Source organism: Sinohyriopsis cumingii, chromosome 18 (genome assembly GCF_028554795.1).
Source record: "Sinohyriopsis cumingii isolate HCF-2022 chromosome 18, ASM2855479v2, whole genome shotgun sequence".
NCBI lineage: Eukaryota > Metazoa > Mollusca > Bivalvia > Unionida > Unionidae > Sinohyriopsis > Sinohyriopsis cumingii.
Genome location: NC_142978.1, coordinates 100110415 through 100137648, shown reverse-complemented (window position 1 = coordinate 100137648; position 27234 = coordinate 100110415). Strand labels below are relative to the sequence as shown.

Genomic DNA, 27234 nt, shown 5'->3' with positions numbered 1-27234 from the left:
CCAAATAATTATTTTAGGTATATATTTTTCCCCCATCCGTTGAGGAGTCCATGTATCTCCGCGCCACCGAAAGAAACTATGATACGTGCACGATTGTACTTGCCGCTGTTTCATCTCACGTGCAAGTCTATGTGTGGGTGTCAGCACGATTATATCTGAATTTCTAAAAACATTAATCGTTCGAGTTGTTTTGCCGCATCCACCAGGTCCATTGAGATATACTGTCTTATATCTAGTTATTGGATCACTCAACGATGGTGCTTTCGACATTTCTGATATTTTATTACCCTCACGATAAACATCTCTCACTGGAACATCTGCTGATTCTACATAATTGTGTAATAGTTCCTTTTTTATTCTCCACGAACCCCATCGTTCATCATTACTTGTAAATTTCATAACAGGTTCTAAATATTTACTTGAAATATAAAATGAGTCCGTTGCGACTCTGACTGCGGTCTCAGGAAATCTATTAATCATCGATAATAAATTTATAGAAACATAAGCCAACATGGAAGATCTTAGATGAGTATATTGCGGGGATACGTCATTTATGTAACTAACGATCGTACCTAATTTTGTTCCGTCGGATAAATAAACACTCTCTCGATTTACAAATGTATTTTTCGCCGTTGTATCAGCAATTATAAAATCGTACTCGGCATCATCTAAAATTAATCGTGCGTGATGTCTTTTATAATCATATGCACCACCTTGAGTAAATTTACCTATAATTTTTCTACCGAGATCTTTTGCGGTTTTGAGTTTATTAGGAATATCATCCTTAAACTCGCTAATAACTTCAGAATCTGACATGGGCAACCAAACTTTGGTCTGTGCATGATATGATATAATTGCCTCACTGACCACCAACGATGTCAGTATCGCACAATCTAGCATATATCGCAACAAAACTATAGGTGCCCAACGTTTTTCACAAAAATGTCTGCCAAACCAAACATAACAAATCTTGTGAAGATTTTCGTTAAACTCGAACGACTCAATACAGGCGAATCCAGCCAGATCAAAATCAGGTAATGGTCCATTAATTGCCACTCGCGTCATCTCGTTTGTAGGGTGACCAAATCTTTCAAAGTACGTAGAACAATCTCCGTATCCCAGAAAACTTCCTGGATAACATGCAACCATATCAACCGAAATAACATCATTGTAATTGTATTTGGTATTCCATAATCCGCCATGTCCATATTCGACGCAACTTGCACGTACGTCCTCGAGTAAATCAAATCGTGTTGGTTTCCATGAATTTCGTTCTCTGGCGAAATGAGCCGCAACAGATGGAACGGTAAAACAATTAGTTAGTAATTTGTCAGTATTTTCCGCGTGCTTGCACTGTAAAAACGTCGCAAGATTTTTCATCTCGTCATGGAGGGATTCTGTGCGATATATTTCACCGTTCGGTTTGACAAACTGATCAAATTCACCCTCCTCATTACTTTTGAATAACCATACCGATACAGGATCGGTTTTACTTATTTCGTTGATAAAATCAAACATACTCATATCTGCCACAGAATTATCTGCCCCAGAATTATCTGTGGGGTAAAATCTAACAGTTCGATCACGTGGAAATATTGTTACCGCGTTAGTCCATGCGTGCGCGTTATGATCGATAATATTTATTGGAGCTCCCTTCGATTTATATTTCGACTGGTACAGTACTTCTCCCGTTATTGTCGCCACAGTTATTGGAAATTTTAATATTTTTCCTAACTCAGCAACATCTTTTATTGTAGCACCGGTGTCCTTAACTGAATCAGCCCACGAGTTTATTTTTTCACGCCTTAAATCAGTTAATCCATTTCCACGCATCGCGTTTGTAAAGTGTTCTATTACTCGTTCAGCTACACAATTTAGCCTTGACAAGGTCAAGGATGATAATTTCATCGGCGCTAGTTTATCAACGTTGGGTTTTTTATTTATCTCATAAATTCCATAAATAACTGCTGTTACAGGATACGCTCGCTCATAATACGGTTTATCAATACCAGTCAATAGACCCGGTCTGGAATTTTTACTTAATATGATAGTTTTATTATTACCAAGGACAGGATCATATTTGTCACGGATAATCCAACTATCTGTTTCTGTTAATACAATAAATTTTACTCTGAAGAAATATTTTTGATTGCCCTCGTATTCAGCGATGTAGTTAATGATAGTTGCCGCTCGCTTGTCGTTCATTGTGGCGTCCGTGACAGCGTCCTTGACTCCGTCAGCGCGTATAATCTTGAACGTTGACCATGTATGAGATGCACCATCCGTGTAAAATTCTTTCTTAGCGTCATGAATTTTCGAGATCAAACTTTTATTTTTCGGATCAACCAGATCTCGTACTGGCAAGTCAGAAGATAATCTGTCAAGGTTGAATTTATACTTAACAGACCTAGTTTGGGATAATCTCTCAAACTCGTTCATATAATTAAAACAAATATTTAAATAAAGAAAATTATATATATATATACAATGTCCCAATGTAGATGGTTGATGATCGGCTCAGTAAATCGATGCAACAAATCCTGTAGAAAGGAATTTTGTTGGATGCACTCACAAAACATACGACGAGGAAGTCTAGGACCAATACCATGTCTACGGTGTGGTATTGGAGTACGTGGAAAGACAAAATTATGTGGGAAGTGCGGCGGGAAACGGTTCAGAGAACTTAAAAGATATTATGACAAAAAAAATAATAGCGGTGAAAACGCTATAAAATCCGTGGAGGATTATATATCAAGATTTCAGACAAACAATGATTTAAACATATAATATTATTATAATGGAGCAAAATATATTTGTCCCACATCCTGTCATAACAAACTATGAATCAAATATTAATGGTATCATCAGACACTGCAAGTTGAAGAGACAAGTTGGTTTTGTCATTAATACTGGTTATCTAATGTTTACTGCTGGAAGGAAAAATTATCTCTGTCATCGTTTCACATACGAGTGTCACAAGGGTTTGATCAAAGACGGTCTTGTTATTGATCATATTGATGGAAATCCTCAAAACAATAATTTATCCAATTTACAAGCTATCTCTCACAGTGAGAATAATACACGTGGAAATACAGGAAGATATAAGACAATCGGAAAGAGGGTGGTAATTTCTACAAACATAGAAACCGGTAAAGAAATTATGTTTCAGTCTATGAACGCGGCTGCGACATATTTTGATATTAACTCGCGTGTGGTAAAATACGTCGCAGATAATATGACCAGATCTACTTTCTCGAAAAAATATAAACAGAAAATTACATTTCAGTATCAATAACTATCATCACCACATTATTAACTATCATCACCACATTATTAACTATCATCACCACATTGAATTAATTTTTTAATTTATGTCACAGTAGGTCCTCCATACACTACTGAATTTTTGATTTAAGGGGAGATTACTTTGTAATATATAGTTTTCTTCGTAGATGGTTGGTTTTTTATGATCGTAATTAGTCAGTTTAACTAATTACATCGTAACTAATTACATCGTAACTAATTACTCGTAGAAGTATTATTTATGGTTTTTAAATATTTTCCCATCATACAACACATGATAATATTATTGATCCGTAGGAAGCTGTGTGTAAACAGAAACCGTTACTCATTGTAATTGACCTGCAGTTGTGTGTTCACTGAACTTACAATTCTGGAAAGTTCTTTGACTGGTGCATTAATGCTACTGTTATTATTGATTTTCGGTCTGCTACAAATACAGAAACTATTATTCAGAAACTGTTATAAATACAGAAACTATTATTCAGAAACTGTTATAAATACAGAAACTGTTATTATTCAGAAACCGCTACAAATACAGAAACCGCTGTTTAGTGTAAATATTGGTTCCTTAGCTATATATTAACTTCCGAAACATATGTTCGTAACAATGTTTGATAGCTCGATCAGTATGGTATTGGACTGTGACGCTCGCGGTCCAGGATCGAATCCCCATGGCTGACAATTTGTCGGTGGTGCGCATAATTGCGATTTTTATAATAGTGGGTGGAACCGCAAGAACCCCTCCGCTCAGCAAATTCACAACCACAATATTGACTTGTGGTTGATACATATTTTCGTATCACCCACTGGATTAATTATTGTGGGTGTGATTTTGCTGAGCGTATATGTTTGTACTGTCCTTAGTTAAGTTATATGTTTGTACTTCATTTATAATCTGAGCTCGCTAATACACTCGATAGGGGCTCTTCATTCATTGTATATAACCATTTCATTGTATATATGTATATCCTCTAAACTTGGTAGATTGCGGTGGCAAGCTACGAGTTTAATGAGGACTGTGCTGTCCTTAGTTAGTGCCGTATTCATAATCTGAGCTCGCTAATACACTCGATAGGGGCTCTTCATTCATTGTATATATGTTATATGTATGTCCGATAAACTTGGTAGATTGCGGTGGCAAGCTACGAGTTTAATGAGGACTGTGCTGTCCTTAGTTAGTTATATGTTATGTGTATATCCTCTAAACTTGGTAGATTGCGGTGGCAAGCTACGAGTTTAATGAGGGTTGTGCTGTCCTCCTTCTTGGGCCTCTAGACCGTTGTTTGGCGGGTTAGGGGCTCTCGTAGAGGGAATATTTGCCTAATGAACTTGGTAGATTGCGGTGGCAAGCTACAAGTTCTTGGTTGTGCTGTCCCTGAAACATCCCGACGAACTCGCTAATACACTCGATAGGTGTTCTAGGGATATTTTTTTATTTTAAAGATTTATATATTATATAATGAACCATGAAAATATCAATGATGTAATTGTCGCTATTAAAAAATTAAAAAAAGATGGAATTAATATATCTGATGAACTTAATCCTGAAAAAATAGTTTCTGACTTTGAGATTTTACAAGAACGTAAAACCATGGGGACACACACACTATCATCTGAATACAGTCTCATGAAACGGATTCAATCGGCAATGTTTCAGTCGCTAGCTACCGTAGAAGATGATCATGTGAAGGAGTTCGTTCCTCTTTCTACCGCCGTAGAAAGAATTAAGTCGTTATTATCCCACGAGTATGAGGCAAAGAAAACGATTAGTACCCGCATAAGACTATTAAGAAAAATAATGTCAGATCGTGAAACGATCCAGAGTAACCTCGTTACTGATGAAACGATCCAAGGTAACTTCGTTACTGATGAAACGATCCAGAGTAACCTCGTTACTGATGAAACGATCCAAGGTAACTTCGTTACTGATGAAACGATCCAAGGTAACTTCGTTACTGATGATAATGAAAATGAAAGTTTTGGTAACTGGGGTCCATGTCAACGCTGACCACGTGTATTGGTAGTCAAAATCAAGTAGTTCTAACCTTCTCAAATTGTTCCTAATAAATTTTATTTATTATAAATTTTATTTATTATAAATTTTATTTTTACTGAGGATTTATTTTTTTTTTACTAAAATCAAGAAAAATGCACAAATTACTTGATTCTGACGGGGTAGTTGGTAGTCAAAATCAAAGAAAAATGCACGAATTACTTGATTTCTGACGGGGTAGTTGGTAGTCAAAATCAGGAAAATTGAGCAATTTCGTTGTATTTTAGTAAAAAAAAAATAAAAATCTCAGTAAATAAATAAATAAAATTAATTTATAATAAATAAAATTTGTTAGGAACAATTTGACAAGGTTAGAACTTTCTTGATTTTGATGGGGTAGTTGGTAGTCAAAATCAAGTAGTTCGTGCATTTTTATGTTTCTGACGGGGTAGTTGGTAGTCAAAATCAAGTAATTCGTGCATTTTTATGTTTCTGAGGGGGTAGTTGGTAGTCAAAATCAAGTAATTTGTACAATTTCAGTAAAATTAATAAATATTATTTTTTTTAAGTTGATCGAATTTGATTCTGATCTCTGTTACAAATGTTCTTCTAACTGTTAAGAAATCCTCGTGTGTAAAAACCTCCTCCACATGAAGATCTACGATAAAGTCTTTACGACAAAAGTCTTACGACTTTACATACAGATTTATCACAAGCTCTTCTTCACGTATGTCAATTAAGCGATTAAGGTGGTCTGTGAGTTTAAAATTGATTCGTGTTAACATATTATTGTGACACCGCAAATACACGGGATTAGTTGGTTCTTGCACGATTAAATTTCCAGGGGGAACTTGTGGTGTGAACGTGTACAGGATGTATCCTTGTTGACCTTGATTTGATCTTCCGAGATCTATTTGATAGCTGCCATCGATTACGTCACAAACCAGATTGACCGCGACCGTCGATGTTATATTAACGATCCGCGGGGATACGTGTCTTCCGCCGCCGTGTGGATCATTATCATATCTGAGAACAGTTGGATATGGTGCTAGTTTTCTCCATGCATGGAGTATTTTAGGAAAAAACTCATCAATGACATCACTGACAGATTTTCTTAACTCGGTTACACTATACCCGGGGAATTTATAATTCGGTACATCGGCTTCTGTTATTTTATATTTTTCTAACCATGCCTTTGTATCAGAATTTTTATGTGATTTTAAAAGACTAACCATCGCCTGAACTATTCGGCTATTAAAATATTCCATGTCTGATATAAGCTGATTTAATCTTTCCACACGCGTGATGATTTTTTCACGCGATGACGCTGATATGTCAAAAATATGTTCGTTAAAATATTGATTTAGTTGATCTAGTTGTTTTTTACACTCTTGATTGATTTCCTGAAAAAATCTAATAATATCACTCCGATCAAAACTCAAAACATATCCCCCTTCCTCCGGATTTATAAAAGACCATGCCTCAATATCTTCGCGAAAGATAAACTTGTCAAGCATCGATTTACTTTTTAAAATAGGTATTTCCCCCATGTATAATGGATAAATTTGATGATATGATTGTCTATCCGTGACATAATCAGACTTTTTCGGTTCTGGTGGTCCTTCATACACCGGGGGAACATCCGGCCATCCTAGCACTGATCTGATTGAAGATTGATAAATATCAACGGCATAATCAGGCGAGTTTATTTCAACCGTCGAGGACAACGTCGGCTCATGAACATTAATTGATATTTTTGATTCCTTTCCCGTTATTGATTTTATTCTACGCGCAAATTCCTCACTGATCTCTTCAATCTGGTAACTGCCAGTTGGTATTTCAACAACAACCCAGTCAGGTGTTCCATCGGATTTGCTCTTGTTAGTAAATACGAGCGAATTATTTGCTGGTGTACCATGAAACGATTTTGATCTGATATTTGGCCAGCTGTAATATACCCGTAATTGAGCTAGTGCTATTTCTTTTACTGGAATTGCAGTAGGAAAATTAACACTAAATTCAGGATTAATTGAACTTACCGAGATCATCGTTATCTTTGGCGGAGTTGTGTTGGTCACGATCTGCTGGAGTAATTCTGTCATTATTGATACTTGTATCTTTAATACCTTCATCGTATATTTTGGTCATCATTGAAAATTCGAAATCAGATATAATTCCATCACTGAGACTCGCTGATAACAACGAGGATAATTTCGAGTATGCTACCGTCGCTGTATGTAATTTTATTTTGTAATCGGATAATTTTTCGTTCGTACAAGTACATATTTTTTTTGTGATGATACCAAGCACACCTGCAATAGTTGTTGCTGCTGAAATACAAACAGTTACAGCTACTGGTGCCATCGTTGTCAACGCTGATAATATTACACCGATTCCAGCAACAACAGCGGATACTGAATAAACAATCACATCAACGATAACCAATCGTCGTCGATATTTTTTTACTTTTACTGTATATTGATCGACTTGATCTTTTAGCGTCGCCTGCCATTCACGCGCTTGATTGTATCTGTATTGTGCACCGTCCATATATATTTTTATACAAACAATTGAGGTGTTTCAGCTACAAATTCCAAACACCACCAGTAAGATGTTGCGGTTAATTTCTTATCAGCTGCTTCCAGAATAAATATTTCTTCGGTTCCGATATTTAATACAACAGATACAACCCCGGAAAACCTATCGGTGGAATAACGCCATGGAAACGTTGTAAATATTTCAAATTTTGCAGCACTAAACACAGATAGCCTGTACACGCCAGTGACTGTTGCGGTATATTTGATATTTTTATTTTGCTGCGACCATGTTGCAAATCCCGATGATACCGTGCATACGATGTTTGTGATATGCCCGGGAGTTATTTCAGCTGGAATTTTAATCAGATTGGTTTTATTGATAATCTCAGGAATTCCCGCTACGATGTCTAGTTGTGTTCGTTTGATCGTGTCTAGGTTACTTTTGATATCAGAAAGTTTCATGTCAATGACGGAAGGATTTCCAAAGAACTTATTTATGGCATCATCGGTTTTTTGAAAATTTCTTCGAAGCCTTGTAAACGCGCCCGTGTGAACGTCATACTCGGCCCGTAGCGTGGATAATTTACCGTCTACGGTGCCATAGTTGACATCGACGTATTTTTTTGTTGCTGCGTCTTCGTCAGATGTTGGATCTTTTAAAACTACTATTTTGTTTCCGTTCATGCTGAGTTCACCCATCATTGTGTCACCGGTGTTTCTCACGCGATTAGCAACACTTTTTACAATTTCATCTCTGATGGTTTTAAGTGACATACTTGAATCTCTGATTTTGCCGCTATCAGTAAACACGGGAATATTATCCGTAACTGCACCGAGTACTCGCCGGACTATATCATTCCATCTGATATTGCTGGTTTTTAGTTTACCATATCGATCTTGAAAAATAACAACTTCATCTGGGTCAACTCCAGCAAGGTTCATGATATCAGCGAGGTCATCTTTAGTCGCATACTTTGACAGATCAACGTCGGATTTTATTTTCTTACCAGTAGAAGATCTTCCGTAAATGTCAACCATTATAATAAGATCCGTTGTTTAAAATGCTTTACGCGCAACAAATCGGTTGCTTGTATAATCGTGCACGACTTTATGTGGCGGCTTGGATGATTTTGATATTGCGTCGAGTACATTAATTACTTCACGGCCGCATATTGGCGGATCTGTCATTGTTTGTGTGGGTAGCGTTGAATACCAAACTTTATAACCGCTAGTTGTTGCGTGGAGTGGTGCGACATACTTGATAAATTCAACAGGTGGAGCTAACCCGTACGAGTCAAAATAAACAATTCCACGCGGATCAATCGCGTATGATACCCAATGAGTACCAGGTCCGGAACGTTTGTCAAGATTAATAATACCTGTTTCTAGTTTGTTTGGTTGTTTCGGTAATTGATCTCGCATAAAAACACCTCTAAAGGCAGATATTTTTAATTTTTTAGCAGCATCAAGTAAATCAAAATTTGATGATGGAACATTTAACGAAGTGACCCTGGAAGCCTTAGGCCTCTCCCCCAACGAGATCCCGGTAATCTTAGACCGCGTCCCTTTTTTTTGTTATATCGTCCACCAGTAGCTTTTTCGAAAATTTTTTTACCCGCCGCTCCAGCAACACCTCCAGCAACACCTAACGCGGCCGCTTTTACTAAGGCCGGAGCAGCCGCAGCTAGTAATGCCGGAATGGCCGCAAATAGTGGGAATATACCACCCGTTTTAACCATGTCTTTGATGGCGCTCGGGGAGAGATGGAATTGAACTCCAGTTTTTGATTCTAGGGCTTTATTGAAATGTTTAATCTGATTATTTGTCAACGATAATTTGTTTGGACCACCACTAATCTGATCTCGTTTTAGTGATATTTTAGTTCCGCATTTGTTGGCGGTTTTTGATTGAAGCTTTTTTACCTGACCCGGGGTCAGAGTAACATTAACATGACCATACGACATTTTTATATAAAATATATTTTTCTAAATAACACGATTAAAGATTTTCCACCGGTGCATCAACGACCCTCATTCGACCACTGCCACCTTCAAGTAACATGGCCTTGTCGCTAAGTATGACCGCGATCGCTCTGTAATCAACACCACCACCGGTATTTAATGTTGCTTTGAGATGTATATCAACGACAGATTGTTTTGATAGATCAAGATGTTCTAATGAAAAATAATAAATCGGGTACAAGTTTTTAAAATCTAGTTGTGATATTTGCAACCCAGTATCAACATTTTGATCATGTCCCATAAATGACATCAAACGATGATATGCACGTCCTATGTGATTTAATGCATAATTTAGTTGTATATTCTCTGTTGGTTCCTGTTGTCCGTTTATCCGTAAAGAAATATCTGTGAGACCTAGTTGGTCAAATATCATATGAGAGTGAGTTTGTGAGTTTAAACGATTAGTTCTCTGAAAAGCAATAAAAATATGTCGTGGTGCAGAAACACCCTGTTGTGATGCTATATGCCATGTAAACTGACCGTTAACGTTAGTTTGCATGCTATCCGTGCTTGTTGTTAACCATGACAACAAGGATTTACCACCTGCATCCATGAAAGAAATTAATCGCTGTTCTTCTGCGATCGTTGGAGTCATTACCGGCATCCACAATGAAAGTTTTGATAATATTACTTTACCAACGTCACCAATGGGTCTCCACAGAGCATCATTATCATCGTTCTTTCTTACAAGAACAACCGTGTGTCTAGCTCCAAAAATAACCTTTTTAACATTCCTGCAAAATCCAAAAATATGCGATAGTGGAATTGTACATGAAAAACTTCTATTGGCTCCTAGCAACATATTTCTACGTGCTGCAAATCCCAAGTTGAAATTTTCATTAGAACCATGAACTACTGGCCACACAAGAGCATCAGCGGTATCGGTTTCATTTCTTGGTCGTCTTATATTATACGGATCACTTTCAGGGTTATCGGAGTTATCTTTCACAAACATCATTGTGGGACCTGCTGATCTTGTATAATCATCAGAATATCTCGCCAGACCAATTATTGTTGTAGCAACGTCGACATCATTCTGAATTGATTCAATATTTTTTCCATCAATCATGTATGTGGCGCCACTAAATAATGCTATGATCCCGTTGTTGACAAAACCAATTTTTACTGGATCTAAGTAATTAGTATCATCCGTTTTTATAATTGTACCTTCTACCTCAAGAAAGGCATCAGCGGGTAAAAAGTATCTACTTGTGTCATGAACTTGTAGTTCAATTCTTCCCGGCTGATTTGGTTGTTTTGCGTCATAGGAATAAAATTGATAATCACGTACAGATTCATCCTTAAGGACGGGTGCTTCCATATCAAATGCTGTGTCGGACACGCGCTTGAACATTTTATTATAATTATTTTTCGTCTAACACGTTGATCACCGCCGCCGGAAAGTTCCACTTCCTGATATCAAACTTGAGATATTATTTCCAGATTCACCGAGTCCTTGATCTGCTAACGCCGCTAGTTTTTGATTTGCAGCCTGATTTATTATTTTACTGACATCTGCAGGCATCACCTCAGTACTTGGTAATTTTACTAGTGGTTGTTGTTTTCGTCGCAATAATCGTGATAATCTTTCTTTGATCGCCGAGAACGCCTTACCAGCAACATTGACAATTGCACCAGGAGCTTTATCACGAACAATATCAATAGCCTTCATCGATAATTGTTTTGCAACAGGTGCTACTTTTGGAGCTATCCTCGTGAATAATCCTCGAATGACATCACCAAGTCCATTTCCGTAAATTGCTTCATAGATTGGTAATCGTGAGTTTACCGCTCTAACCTGTGTGGGTTTACGATGATTATCATGCACGATCATCTTATTTTATTTACCATTTATCTAACAACTAGTCATCAACGAGCTCATCAATAAGTTCTCGGTAAACGCCAATATCCATGATGCCACCTTGAAATAGTCGCCGACAAATATCAGCTGCTTCACTGGTTATTTCTGGTGAATTATTTCCAGCTCGTTTTCCTCCTATGAGAACTTCTAACCGTGATACGTCATTGATGATATTATCAGGACATAAACCAGATCCTGTTTTAGGTTCATCTTGGGATGTTTTAAATACTGGTGGTTGCATTACCGAAGTAAGTACTTCAGTGGTGTCCGGGGGTGAGTCACCTTCTCGAAATCCATGTGGTGAACCTGTCGGTGTAAATGTCATTTTCGGTGCAGGAATTTTCTTCGAGAATGGTGATTTAAGTGACTTTTTAGCCTTTTTAATTTCCGACATCAACCTTTGCTGTGGCGAAGAAGATTGTTGTTGTTCTATTTGTTGCAGAGGTGGAGGAAGCTGATACTGGGAGGACTCTCCTTGTTCTAGTTGTTCCCGTCTCCCTCTAAGTCTTTTTACTTCTTCTTTAAGTCTTTCAAATTCTTGACCTCTAGCTTGTTTTTTATTGTAATATACGCGATATATCCATTTAATGAAATTATCATCGTTTGTTTTTTCATGACCGGGTTTTAAAATACTAGATTTATTAGATATACTATTTAATATTGCTTCAGGTAATCTCTCTCTTTCAGTTTTTCTAATTTCCTCAACAACTCCTTCGTTAAATCTTGCAATTAATCTTAAGCTTTCTTCTGCTGATTTGGGTTCAGATGCAAGTTTTTTTCTCACATCGGCGACTTCAGTACGAAGTTCTTCAATACCTTCAAGTATTTCCTCATCAACAGGTGGAGGCTGAGCTGCGGCTATGTCAGTTGGAAGGTCTCGTAAAATCTTCTTTGTTTGTTTGGTTCTTCTTGCTGTTTTTTCAGCCTGCACTGCAGTTTGTTCTAATACCGGAAAAATACCCTTTTTCCTCTTCTCATCTTCCTCCGCAATATCTCCCCATATAGTTTTTTCAACAGCCGCTGCAGCTTTCTTAGTAGCTGCAGTGACGGGTTTAAATAGTTTTTTAGTGTCTTCTTCGTACTCAACTTTTGATTCTTGCTGCGCTTGCAGATTTTTTCTAAATGAGTCTCTGACAGGAAGAAACTTTTTAATTGTTTCTAATCGTTCTCGTGCTGTTCTTGCAGTATGAGATTCTGGATGTACCATTTTTATTATAACATAATAATTTAATTAATATCAGCAGAAGAGGAGCAGCAGAGAGGGTACCTACCAACGTTGGTCGTCAAAAAAATAAACAAGAAATAAATAAACACGTAGAGTACTTTATTTTTTCAGCTACTATTTCGAACTGAGGTTTTATTAGCACAATCGGTCATTGCAAAAATAAACATCTCAAGGAAAGTTCATTTGTAAAATCTGGACCTTTCTACGAGATGATTTATTTGTTTGTTTTATTTGTTTTGTCGGAATTCTATGGTCTGTTCACCCTCACTGCTGCTACTCTGGAACATATTGTAAATAAAAATGGCGTAATTGTGACTTCTGTGTGTTTTTAAATAATAATAACACAAAATTTGATACAATTTTAATAATCACAGCAACACTAATGTGTAAGAAAATAATAAAGTCAACGAAAGGTGTATTGATTATTGCTAGCCGCAAATCGGCTGCTCGTGTTTTCTGTTGCTGGAAACAATGCACACAATTTACATCCCCACCCCTACCAACCATTACTTAGACCTTTAGCTATGAAGAAATACAACACTGCCGCACTAAAACGACCTTCATTATAATAACACAGTTCCTGTTTTACAGTAATTATGGTCATGTATTCTATTTCATTAAGTGGTATAAAAACTGTATAGGCCTACATCATGTTCTTCATATACGAGGGTCTCGTTACAATCAGCTATACTTCCTTGTCTCCCGTGGACAGAATCATAATAAAGTAGTACAGTTACAAGGCGGTCTAATTATAAGAGCGGCATACTTCCTTGTCTCCCGTGGACAGAATCATAATAAAGTAGTACAGTTACAAGACGGTCTCATTATAAGGGCTGCATACTTCCTTGTCTCCCGTGGACAGAATCATAATAAAGTAGTACAGTTACAAGGCGGTCTCATTTTAAGGGCGGCATACTTCCTTGTCTCCTATGGACAGAATCATAATGAGAAAGTACAGTATTCATATGCTTGTAAAAGTTCTCAACCGATCCTTACTTCCTAAGTTAGTTTATATGTATGCTTGTCACTCTAAGTTTTTCAATCTTGCACATAAGAATAAATTTCAATAGTAAACACGTCCTTTAACTAAAAGAAAGGATAAACGACTCATGGTGTATTTCCTTGGATATGCAAAGAGAATTATCAGCTTGTCAAAAGCACACTTAAGGTCGTGTGGAAGATTAAGTTTGATTCTCCCAGGGAGATTGCTTGTATTTGATAAAGACTGTCATAGTTTTACACTAGGTCGCCTGTACAACAATTCGGTGAGTCTTTGAGTAGTACTCGAGGGTACGTTATCAACATAGTATACATTTCAATCATATCTCTTCTACCCCCCATAAAGCACTGCGGTTACCCCACAAAGACAAGAAGATTTGTACAAATACAACCGACAGTTTTCCCGATACACATATGCATAACTGGTCTAGAAACAAAAAAGATGAATTTCAACTGGAGGATTCTTGTATGTGTTACATTAATATTATCTATCAGAGGTAAGTAAACATCTGCATGTAAATTGTTAGATTCAATATGGTTAGAATATGAAATTTCGTAAGTTTTGGGGCAAACAGCTGTTTAATTAGAATAAATTACTGATTTCTAAGATCTTCTTGGAGGAAGCAATTTTAAATATGTGCCCCTATTATTATTCTAATAATCGATTTTGCAAATTACGAAATTTTGTACTTGACCCCTGTTCTAGAAAGGTCACATAGTTAAGAGTAAGGTCTCGTTTACTTAAAAATTCTCAGCTTGAGTTTTAGTATAACTGGTAAGTTTTCTCCTCTGTAAACTCTATATAACGTCCTATTTAGAGCAGTTTCTCTAAACTTTAGAAGAAGAAAAAAATGGCTTGTCTCAAAACATAGGTTTAGCGAGCTTATCCAAAAGCTGATAAACAACCTAATACATTTTACTCAACGTTGAAAATGGCTAGCACAATAACAACGCGCTCCAACACGTGGAAGGGTAAATGGCAATTCATTCAAAGTCGAGGGGTGGGGGTTCGTCTCGTATTTCGGCTTAGGTCCAGGACCTTGTAAAAGCATGCGGTTTTTATTAAACAAGAATCCCTAAAAAAATCTCTACTAGCCGAGAAGAATTTCCAGAAATCTAAAATAAGCCAATTTGATAAGTCCTTTAATTATCTTTAACTGCTAAGAAATTGAAACCATCTCTAAACATTCTGAGAAGCTCCAACATACCTTATTTGGTACAAAAACTAATTTCGTACATGTCTGAATTAGCATGTTCGCAGATACCTTAAGTACAGTACACAGTTCCCTTTAACCTGATATCACAGTTAGAAAATCACCAAACTTGTCTCAGACAGTGTTAAGATATACCCACAAAAATAGGTTAAATCCATCATTAATATTATTTTCAAGAATCTAACAATTATATCTGAATAGCATTATTACACATGCTCATCAGATACATGTATATTTACACATTATTACACCTGTTCATCAGATATTTGTATATTTACACGTTATTACACCTTTTTATCAGATACGTGTATATCCACGCATTATTACACCTGTTCATCAGATACATGTATATCCACACATTATTATACCTGTTCATCAGATACATGTATATTTACACATTATTATACATGATTCATCAGAGACATGTATATCCACACACATTATTACACCTGTTCATCAGATACTTGTATATCCTCACATTATTGCACCTGTTCATCAGATACATGTATATTTACACGTTATTACACCCGTCATTAGAGACACACACACACACACACACACACACACACACATATATATATATATATATATATATATATATATATATATATATATATATATATATATATATATATATATCCACACATTATTACACATGCTCATCAGATACATGTATATTTACACATTATTATACCCGTTCATCAGAGACATATATATCCACACATTATTACACCTGTTCATCGGATACATGTATATTTACACATTATTACACCCGTTCATCAGAGACATATATATCTACACATTATTGCATATGTCCATCAGATACATGTATATTTACACATTATTACGCCTGTTCATCAGTGACAGGTATATCCACACATTATTATACCTGATTCATCAGATACAATATATTTACACGTTATTACACCTGTTCATCAGATACATGTATACCCACACATTATTACACCTGTTCTTCATATACTTGTATATCCACACATTATTACATCTGTTCATCAGAGACATGTATATCCACACATTGTTACACATGTAATCATATACTTGTATATCAACAAAGTGAGCTTGATAAAAACCCGTTCGTACTTGGTTGTGTTATCATGTATACCGAGGGCAAAAGCCCGAGTCAAGACTTCTGACCTTAAAATCAACGTCTGTCTATTCACTACCAAAATGTTCATTGGAATGCAGCTAAATATACAGTCTGGTCAAAATTCACTGTGTTCATTATTATATCGACATAGAGTTTTCAATAAACAATATGTTCAAAATGGCCGCTATGGAACCGTGTTGGAGGTTAGATGAACACGAATTTCATTCAGAAACAGCCATATTTGCTGTGGTAGTGTTAGTGAATAGCTCGTGTCCATACGACTACCCCTTCATGATTTGAACTGGGTTGGTTCAAATGGTGTTTTTCGGCACGTCAGCACAAGTAGGCTCTTTGGTGTCGAGGAAAATAGAATCAAGTGCCTCCCCTAAGGATACACCAAGGTGATCGACACGGGCCGATCACGTGATAAGCAGAAGTAGTCTTGTAAAGAACATAGGATGGCCGTCAAGGCAGCCATGTTGGAGTTTACATCAGCATCAGACTGTAGACCTTTCCAGCCGAGAGATTCACTACGGCTACAATAACGACCATATTGTTGCCCTGATAGGCACCATTGTCATTTAGGACCAACTTAATATCATAGGAATTATTTAAGTGAAAATGCCCATGCCGCTACGACTATCGATTCTTTGGGGGGGGGGTAATATTCAATGAAGACCCCATGTCGCTAAGACTCACTAGTCATGGAGGAGTAGCTATTCAGTGAAGACCCCATGTCGTTAAGACCCACTAGTCATGGAGGAGTAGCTATTCACTGAAAACCCCATGTCGCTAAGACTCACTAGTCATGGAGGAGTAGCTATTCAGTGAAGACCCCATGTCGCTAAGACCCACTGTTCGGTGAAGACCCCATGTCGCTATGACCCACTAGTCATGGAGGAGTAGCTATTCAGTGAAGACCCATGACGCTAAGACCCACTAGTCATGGAGGAGTAGCTATAACACGATTTTCAACAGGATCATTATGGCGGACATATTCGAAGTCAGATTGGTGAACTTTTTGTTTATTGCCAGCTAAACGTCATAATAGGCATGTTAGTTAAACCCCATGTCATAAGGAACATATATTCAAGGTGAGTAGCAACAACAATATTTTAAGATGGCCGCCGTGATGTCATATTAGAAGTCAATATGGCGCAATTGTCTCAAGGTATCAAGAGGAGAAAATCTTAGCATCACAAATGTCGAATTCTGTGAGAAATTCATCTCCAGGAGTGAAACTGCAAGATGGTAAAGAACTCTGAGATTATATTTTCTCACACTGTGAGATATGACAAATATGCCTTTGAATTCAATTAAGTCAAAATAAAATGTGCAAATCGTTAGGAAGATAAACCTTTTCAAATACATATAAATATGTAACCCAGAAAGCTATCAAATGTTTTATACAGGCCACATTTTACAGTGTCAATATGTATTACATAGGCTGCATTTTGAAACGTCAGTATGAATAATGTAGGCCATAAATTTGTATTTGCAGGTACTTACATTCTAACCGTGCATTGAGAACTTAGATATTGAATGTTGGGTCAAATGTTGAGAACTAGCTTTTCTATCTGCACGGGCTTCTGACGACGAAAACACGACCAAGTACTGTATTCATATATTTTATTTTATTTAATGTACTTTTGTATATATCAGATGAACACCTTGAATTACTATATTTAAACAGCCGTTTCTTCCACCAAATTATGAATTACATATTTAACCAAACTTAGCACACGGGTATATCACACTGAGATAAGTTCGATGATGTTCTATCCATGATACTAAGTTCAAGGTCAATGGCCATGATTTATTGTTGTTGTTGTGGGGTTTAACGCCATTTTCAGCACACGATAGGCTATGTATGGCGGCCAGTATTAATGGTGGAGGAAGAACCCGGCAAACCCCCGGGAAGAACCACCGACCAACGAGAAGCTACTGGCAAGCTTTCTCACATAGCCACATTGGCCGAATCCTAGACTCGAACCCAAGCAGACAGAGGTGAGATGGCAGTGATCCGTAACGGAGAGCGATTTAGACCACTCGGCCACTCGGGGCCCCGGCTATGATTTAAGATTTATATTGTGTACATCTAGTGAAGCTGTTACAACAGACATGAAAGTAAATAGTGTTGGTACCACATTTTGGTGTGTGGAGAATATTAGACATGGTCTGAGTACTCAGCAGTTAAAGAAAAGAAACGGCATTATCGTGGATTCCCGGAAATTCCCTTCGGCCATTAGAGCATCCCTTCTGGTGATTTTTGTCCACATGCAGTACTTAGTTTATAATTTGTCACACACTTTGATTTTCATTTTCTGCTTTGTTCTCCATGTTAGTGACTGATCACAGTAGCTTTGGAGGTGAATCTTGTTAACTGGTCTAAACATGTGACCTTGTTATATATTTTTGTGTTAAGACATAACTAGTATAAGGTCTTTTTATTCAATTTAGTAGCGTTTTGATATGTTTTTCGACAGTTTTAAGTGGATTAACGGTTTCCATATATTTTCTTGCCTCAATGAACGTCATGCCTTTCTCATATTTCACTCGTTCGATCTCCTTTTCGTCTTCCAGTTTTGTGCAGTCTCTTCCGTAACAAAGGTGGTCACTGGCAATTTGCACAGAAGATTTTTTCCTTGCATGAGGGTTTTCTCATCATAACCCTCCTGCTCACCCCTGGGACAGGCTGGCTTCGTTTTTTAATCATCTTTCGTTCATAGCAACTGTAGAGATACCCATGTTGGTATATCGACACAAACCTCTTAATTTCTACAAATGTGTCTTGCGATCTCAGAATGTCTCGCAAGAATCAGCGTTTGCCGAACCGGCAACTTTATGCCCACCAGTACATGAATTTTGACACTTGACTGTGCCACTTTACCTGCTTCCTTTAAGGCTGGGTCCTTGAAAATCCCAGTAGATCCTTTCATTTTTAATCCCGCGCATTTTATTTAAAGAGTTAAATATGCACATCACTAAAGATGGTTCAAAAAGGAATCCAGTCTGCCCCAGGGGTGGGCAGGAGGGTTAAGTTGAGAAAACCCTCGTGCAAAGCGAAAAACTTTTGTGAAAATTGCCAGTGACCACCTTTCTTTCTCACCTTTCTTACAGAAGAGACTGTACAAAATTGGAAGACGAAAAGGAGATCCAACGAACGAAATAAGAGAAAGGCATGACGTTCATTGAGGCAAGATAATATATGGAAACCATGAATCCCTTTAACATACCGCTTAATGTATGTATAGGGAACTATTATATGAAAGGGATGTCTAATCTTCGCATGTTGTTTCACTTGCTGTCCACCGAAGGCACAACGTTTTCTATGGGTCTATTAAGTATGGCAATTAATGTAATACGTTATGTGTCTATTCCAAGCGTGTACATTTGTTTCAGGAGTTGAGAGTTTCCTAGACAACCTATGTTATTTCATAAAATATGTGAACTGTTCCCTGGATAACCAAGAATATAAGTGTGGTTCGGACGGAAGGACATACACGTCAAGGTAAGATAGATTACGGTCATCACCTTGATTATAACATAAATCATGGATATCGCTTCAAAAGAAACTTCTCTCATGATTTAAGAATTTTTTTTTACAAATTTCGCATTTGTTTCCATCAATTCAAATTTCGTTGGTTTCGGTTAACTGATAATGTTTTTTATTATTTTTGTTTTACTCCTTGCATCAGGAATGGAATCAGTTACGTATTATTTTACTTCTTTTTAGTTCAGAAGCAAACAGAGATAACGGATTGTCATTAAAGTAACTGGTTCATACCTCTCTCATCTAACGTGGTTCATACATCTGTCATCTGACGTGCCCAGTGTTATTGTTTCAGCATTATCAATTAGAAACAGGGTGTCTAAGTACGCCAATATTTGTTCCCAATTTTTCTGGAAACGTATTACAAGTTTAAAAACACAAAAGTAGTGAAACAATAATGGGTATATCCCGCATCAACTGCAACGGCTCATTTTGTAACCTTTGTGTTCCTCCAGCAAGCATAGTGTAGTTGGGTTTCTTTTGTGACCTTTGAATTCTTCCATCAGACATAAAGTAGCTGGGCTCATTTTATGACCTTTGGAATCCTCCATCAGACAAATGTGTAGTTGGACTCATTTAGTAACCTTTGTGTTCATCCTGCAGACATAGTGTAGTTGTGTTTCTTTAGTGACCTTTGTATTCTTCCATTAGACATAGTGTAGTTGGGCTTATTTTGTGACCTTTGGATTCTTCCGTCAGACATAGAGTAGTTGGTAACAAGTCAGTTTGATGTATGAAGGAATGGTGGCTCGAATCCCTTTCTCTCCATTATACATTTCCTCCTGTAAAATAATGTTGTTTTGTTTCTTTGATCTTGTCATGCAACTCTTCATACATGAAAAAAAAATGTTGTTCTGGGTTTAACGCCATATTTTTCAATACATGTTACATAGCGGCCATTGTAACTGGTGGAGGAAGACCATGTATGCTTATCAAATATATTGTTCATAGGGACGTTTCATGCTTATTTATTGGAAATGCCTTGTGTATAGTGATTCCAATTACCGCGGCATTTTAAATATTTTTGTTCAGTGATGTCACTGAGTAACACCTGAATAACCTGTATGTGAACATACTGTCATGGAGTTCACATAACCTTGAATACAAAATAAATTAAAGGATACCTATTCAAGGTAAATAAAATCATAGAATCATAGAATCAAAATTCCTTTTCTTGTACAAATTTCAGTAAGTCTTCAAATACCATTCATACCATATCCAGTTCCAGTCCCTTTTTAAAAAAGAAAACGAACGTTTCAGTCATAAAATTGTACCAAGTACAATGTCTATGTCACAACTTAAACATACAAGCCGAACTGTGACATGAATGTCACTCTTCGATAAATATTATCTTATGGGGGGTGCATTATGGGTGTACTTTCAAATGCAATTTGTGTTCAGTGTGGGTTCTTATATCAGTAGTTTAAAGACACGTTAATCAACCATGTCATCCCTCAAGTTCATAAAAGGTGTTTTCTAGACAGGGGGCAAACAAGTTAAGTTTACGAATGTTGGGGTTCACTACAGTTATGACATGTAATATAACATGAGCATAATATATGTCATAAATCCTAATTATTTAACGGATTTAATAAAATTGGGGCATATAAAGATCTTCATTAAATTCATAAACTCAAAATTGAAATTTTGCTATAAAATGTGTTTCCTTTACATCATATTTCTCGATCATTTTAATTTTCTTTACCATAATGCCGACAGCCACCGTATTTCTCAATTGTTGCGGTAATAGGACGTTCACTTTACAGCGCCTCCCGACAGAAATCATTCACCGTGGCAAATGCACCACACATTAATTACTTAATGCAGTAGGATAAAAATGAATACGTAAGCATAGTGACAATTTATGGGTTATGTTTTCGAAGTACGTACCGGCCTACGTATAGTATCCAAGGCCATACTGGTTGCTAATTTTTAGAGTCGGGATAGCGAAATCGGAAACTCCTAGGGCCGGTTGACCTAGGGCGCCAGAAAGCGGTGCCCGAAAAATATTTTGGACATTATTGCTGGAGAACGAGTTAATAAAAGAAAAATAAGCGGCGTCGAACTTGCATTTATCTTAACTTATCGTTCTCACGTACATGCCATTTATAGCCTGCCTACTCCAGCTCTGCTACCGCCACTTGCCTCGTGTATTAATACTAATGAACATTGCTATGGGCAGCTGTCACCGCCAAAATTACATTGATCAGATTATGTATCAAATGATTTAACCCAGCAGATGAAATGATAAATCCAGATTCCAAATGGTGTGGTCTCATGAAATCATTGAAAGAATAAAACGAAATGATGAATTTAGATTTCAAATGACGTGGCATTAAATGAAATTACTTACTATTAAATTAAATGACTTCAAGAATAAAAAGGATTGATTGATTGATTGTTTTTTAACGGCGCATCAGCACTTTTAGGCTATTTAGCGCCAAACAAAGTGGTATTTGTATAATCTTTTAAAACTTATAAAAGGTCCTATATCGACCAGCGATATAAAAGAACAAATGGTTGAAATTAAAAAAGGTAAGATGGTAACGGTGCGAAATGAAGCTTCCCGATCAACGGGAGATGTAAAAAAGATGAATAGCTATTAAAATGGGACGGTATATATACTGCATAAAACTGCACAAGGTGATAGCATAAAAGTCAGAGTTTAGAGTAAATATTTACGGCTTTCAAGAACTCTATAATACGAGTGATGTTTATATTATCAAAAAGTTCTTTCATGTCATGCACAATGTAATAACGATCGCGCGTAGGTTGTAGGTCAAATCACTCTATCATAAAGTGCTTGACAGTGAATGGTTCATTGCAAGAAACGCACTCTGGTGGGTCTTCACCTTTTAGTATGTGGGTGTGGGTGATATAAGTATGACCAATTCGGATTCTTGCAACGACTACCTCCTCCCTACGAATAAAAAGGAATGATGAATTCTGCTTACAACTGACTTGGTATTAAATAAATTTATGAAGTATGAAATTAAATGATTTAATCCAACAAATGAAATGATTAATTCGGATTCCAAATAACATGGTACTAAAAGAGAGGATGTAAACAAAACATTGGAACAAGGAATTCTGATTAAAATGACGTGTGATTAATTTAATTTACATAGCATGAAATCAAATGATTTGACCGTAGAAACATAACGACGAATTCAGATTGCAAATGATTCGGTATTGAATAAAATGTGTGGAAAGCAAACGGTTCGACTGGGAACAGGACTACAATGCAAGGTCAAACTGCAAACATCTAGCCAAATCCAAAAATACACATGGGGGAGCTGTTATTTGTGACATATGGTATTTATGGCCCAATCTAGGGACGTATTTACAGCATTTGGTTGAGATTTTCGCAGACACAAGAACAATATTTTCCAACGAGCATAAAGTGACTTGATCCACATTAATGTTTGTGCATGCGTTATTTTAACATTTCTCTGCCTTGTACTGTGCGAGCTTCCCAGGCTTCAACAAACTTAGATCTATGTTTATTGGAAAATACTGTTTTTGTTTATATCTTAGGAATGGAAACAACATGGCTCTCCAAGTGTCGTCTGAAAATATCTCAGCTGAATGCTGTAAATATGTCTCTAGATTACAAGTTTGGGCGTGCTGACACCATACGTCCTGGATAACAGAGACCCTCCTCTGTGTGTTTGGATTCGTTAGATGATTAGCAGTTTGACTTGCATTGTAGTCCTGTTCCCAGTCGGACCATTTGCTTTGTTCTTTAAATAATATTTTCAATACTAAGTCATTTGGAATCTGAATTCATCATTTCGTTGATTGGGCTAAATCATTTGATTTGATGCTATGTAAATTCAATAAATAACACTTTATTAGAATCAGAGTTCATCATTCCGTTTTGTTCTTTAAAGCATCTCATTTAATGCCACGTCTTTTGGAATCTGAATTCATAATTTCATGTGTTGGGTTAAATCATTTCATTTAACACTAAGTAATTTCATTTAATACCACGTCATTTGAAATCTAAATTCATCATTCCGTTTTATTCTTTAAATTATTTCATGTAAGACCACACCATTCGGTATCTGGATTTATCATTTCATATAAGACCACAACATTTGGTATCTAGATTTATCATTTCATATAAGACCAGATCATTCGGTATCTGGATTTATCATATGATATAAGACCACATCATTCGCTATCTGAATTTATCATTTCATATAAGACCACACCATTTGGTATCTGGATTCATCATTTCATATAAGACCACACCCCACACCATTCGGTATCTGGATTTATCATTTCATATAAGACCACACCATTCGGTATCTGGATTCATCATTTCATATAAGACCACACCATTTGGTATCTGGATTTATCATTTGTTATAAGACCACATCATTCGGTATCTGGATTTATCATTTGATATAAGACCACATCATTTGGTATCTGGATTTATCATTTCATTTGCTGAGTCAAAATCATATTATTTCATACTATATCGTTTGATTCGTATAATTATGGCGGTGACGGCTGCCCATACATTGTCGCATTATGCAGAATTGATTTTTGAAAGCTTATAATAAGAAATGCCCTAAGGTGGGGGGTGGGGTGTGCAAGGTGGAAGGTTTTTGTGATCATCTCATTATTACCTAGCAGTGTTGGGAACAAAATTATAAGTGCTTGCTTTTCTTTCAAAGTGTAAACTCCTGTATCTCCGCAGCCAAACATTTGCATTAAATAATTTTTTTTTATAAACATGCTTTTAATATAAACTATTTCAATGGATTGCACGATTTAAGTGTTACGAATCTATGGTCTTAAAGTAACAGAAAGAAGCAAAACCAACAAGTTTATTAAAATCGGCAAATAAATTTATTTTTAAGTTGCAAAGTGAAAACTTAAGAGGAACTTACAGTACAGTTATTTAAATCCTAAAAGTTCTATCATAAGTCCAAATGTATAGAGTTCTAAATGAATTACTCTAATGATGTACCAATAGTCTTGAATATGCTGATGTGCCAACAATCTTGATCTAGTCAAGAATGTCTTTGAATGAATTCACAATAATCCCAAAACAGTGATTTAATCCAAGATGTCAATGAGCACTTTGTAATTTCAATGAATAATTTTTGTAAAATAAAAGATTCCTCTCAAATTAAATTAAATTCCCAAAAACTGATATTAAAAACAGCAATGCAGACTTTGACAAAACCCTTTTTTACTTACATCTCCACTTGACCCATGACACAATAGCATCATCTGAAAAGAACTTGAACATCTTATTGTAAAATTAAACCATACTGTAAACATGTTTGCTTCCAGAACCTTTAAGGTCATAATCAAGGCTATGTTTTTAACTCAAATATGAGTAAACAACTTATTTATAACTTACAAACAAAGTCAAAATAAGGTCATAACTGCACTCTCAATGATTAACAAATGCCAAGGACACAATAAGATTTAAAAGTAGATAACATACGCAATTTTTATCGCAAAGTAAAGTTAGATGCAGAAGCCATTGATTGCAATCTTTACTTTCTTAATGTTTAAATTTTAAGCAACAAAGAAGTTTATATCAAAATGTACCACTATTTGATTATTTCAAGCAAGAATTCAAGATACAATTTATCCTCTGTGGCAAGCTGTTCAAATAGCAAGCTTAGATTTGTTGTTTATATTTCAAAGTGATAAAATGTTTTATTTTATAAACTTGTTAAAACTGTTTCATTTTTATGTCCTAAATGTACATTTCCACTGTTTTCAGAAAGACGTTACTGTTGGAAGTTTTTCATTTCATACCCATCCATCAATCAATCAATCTAGGATTTGAACTTCAACATGCGTCAAATTTTCCAACCACCTCAATAAAGGCTCTCATGTTTTAAGGTATCTTTCTACATTACAGATGCGAATTTGCACAGGCACACTGTAAGGATCCAAGCCTAATGGTGCGTCATCCCGGTGTGTGCAATCCCCCAAGTACCCAGACAACCCGAACCGCTGGAGAGGAGGGTGGCTTGCATTTAATATTGTCTGTGATTTGTAGTGACATTGTGCGTATTGACTGTTCCGCATCATCAAACACCACAGCCTATTGTGGCAGTGACCATAACACTTACCAAAACATGTGAGTAACTTTCTGATATTTTTTGTTTTTACTTCATTGGTGTACAATGGTAACAGCTATTATTGATCACGAAATATTAAGTATTAAACTTCAATTCTTAGCTACTGTTTGATGGAAATTTTCAGATCACTTAAAATTTCTGGACTTCATCAGCTCTTTAGTAAAGAAAAATGGACTCTACAACAAAACATGTAAATGTTCATTTAAAAAACATACATGTATTATGTTCACCCCTAGCAAATACTGTTTTATTAAGAATACAATATAAGTAATAAAAGTTTTGTGAAATTGAGGCATGGCAAGCAAATAATTTGTTCTCTTGTATTCAGTCAAGATGTTCCAAGTGTGCTTTTCTTGCAGATGCTTTTTTGAGAAGGCACGATGTACAAATGAGAAGCTACGTCTTTTACATCAGGGGCGATGTACAGAATGATGATGATGGATTGTGTAATCAACAGGATGACTGGCAATGATGATGCATGTGGAAAAACTGGAATGGGAGAGAATATCCCCCAAAATAGTAAAGGAACATCAATACAGATGACCAAAATGTGGCCAGTTGATGGACAAAGGTGTGAACCTCAAACAATGTTTAACAGTTGTTGAACTTTACCATTGTATTTCATTAAATTAAAGCAAAGTATTTGTGAATTTGAAAATAAACCTATAAAAGCACAATGGAAGTTTATAGGATTATCTTTTATTGTAATCCTACTTACTGGATTTTTGGATCACTTTCATTTTGTGTCTACATTGTTACCTATTCAGCAATGGCATACTAACTTTCCCTGTAACTGTGTGTGCAACAAACTCTGCATATGTGTATATATGTGTTGTGAATCTATCCTTATTTAAAGCAGTGATATCCAGTTTTATTTTACACCTATACATTTTTTATTCCAAGGTGAGCCAGAATTTAAAGTCATTTCCTAGAAGTCAAAGGACAATTCTCTCGTTTTCCATTCCCATATCAACATCCTACTGATAAGGTTGGGACTACTTTCTCCTTGATGTTTCCCTGCAAGCATTAAGAGCTATGCCATAACCTCACTTGGCATACAAATGGAAATGAGTAACATTCTCTGTAATAAATCTGTATAATCAAATCCCATGGTAAATAACTGTCAAAATGTATCATCTGAATGGCAAGTCCCCCCCCCCCCCAACAGAGCATCTCAGACACACCATTGTTAGCCTGGCTTCAAGTTTCAGTCATTCAGCTGTTGAAATCTTCCATGATGCAAAATTTGACATCTACACAGTCACTCAAAATCACATATTTGGGTCTGATGTCCCCATGTATCT

General features: G+C 36.4%; 1 protein-coding gene across 3 annotated transcripts in view; it reads left to right on the top strand.

The window, feature by feature from the left end:
* LOC149777585 (serine protease inhibitor dipetalogastin-like) overlaps positions 1-26607 on the top strand; it is a 35594-nt gene extending 8987 nt beyond the window's left edge. For 2 of the 3 annotated variants that reach the window (XM_089942215.1, XM_089942214.1), the window contains exons 2-4: positions 19664-19772; positions 25708-25929; positions 26290-26607. In XM_089942215.1, the coding sequence (XP_089798341.1) occupies positions 19664-19772; positions 25708-25929; positions 26290-26362 (404 nt within the window). In that variant the 3' untranslated portion in view covers positions 26363-26607. Of the gene's footprint in view, positions 1-14245; positions 14437-19663; positions 19773-25707; positions 25930-26289 lie in introns of those variants that run through there. The other variant, XM_089942213.1, reaches the window with a different exon arrangement.
* Positions 26608-27234: the final 627 nt, after the last annotated feature.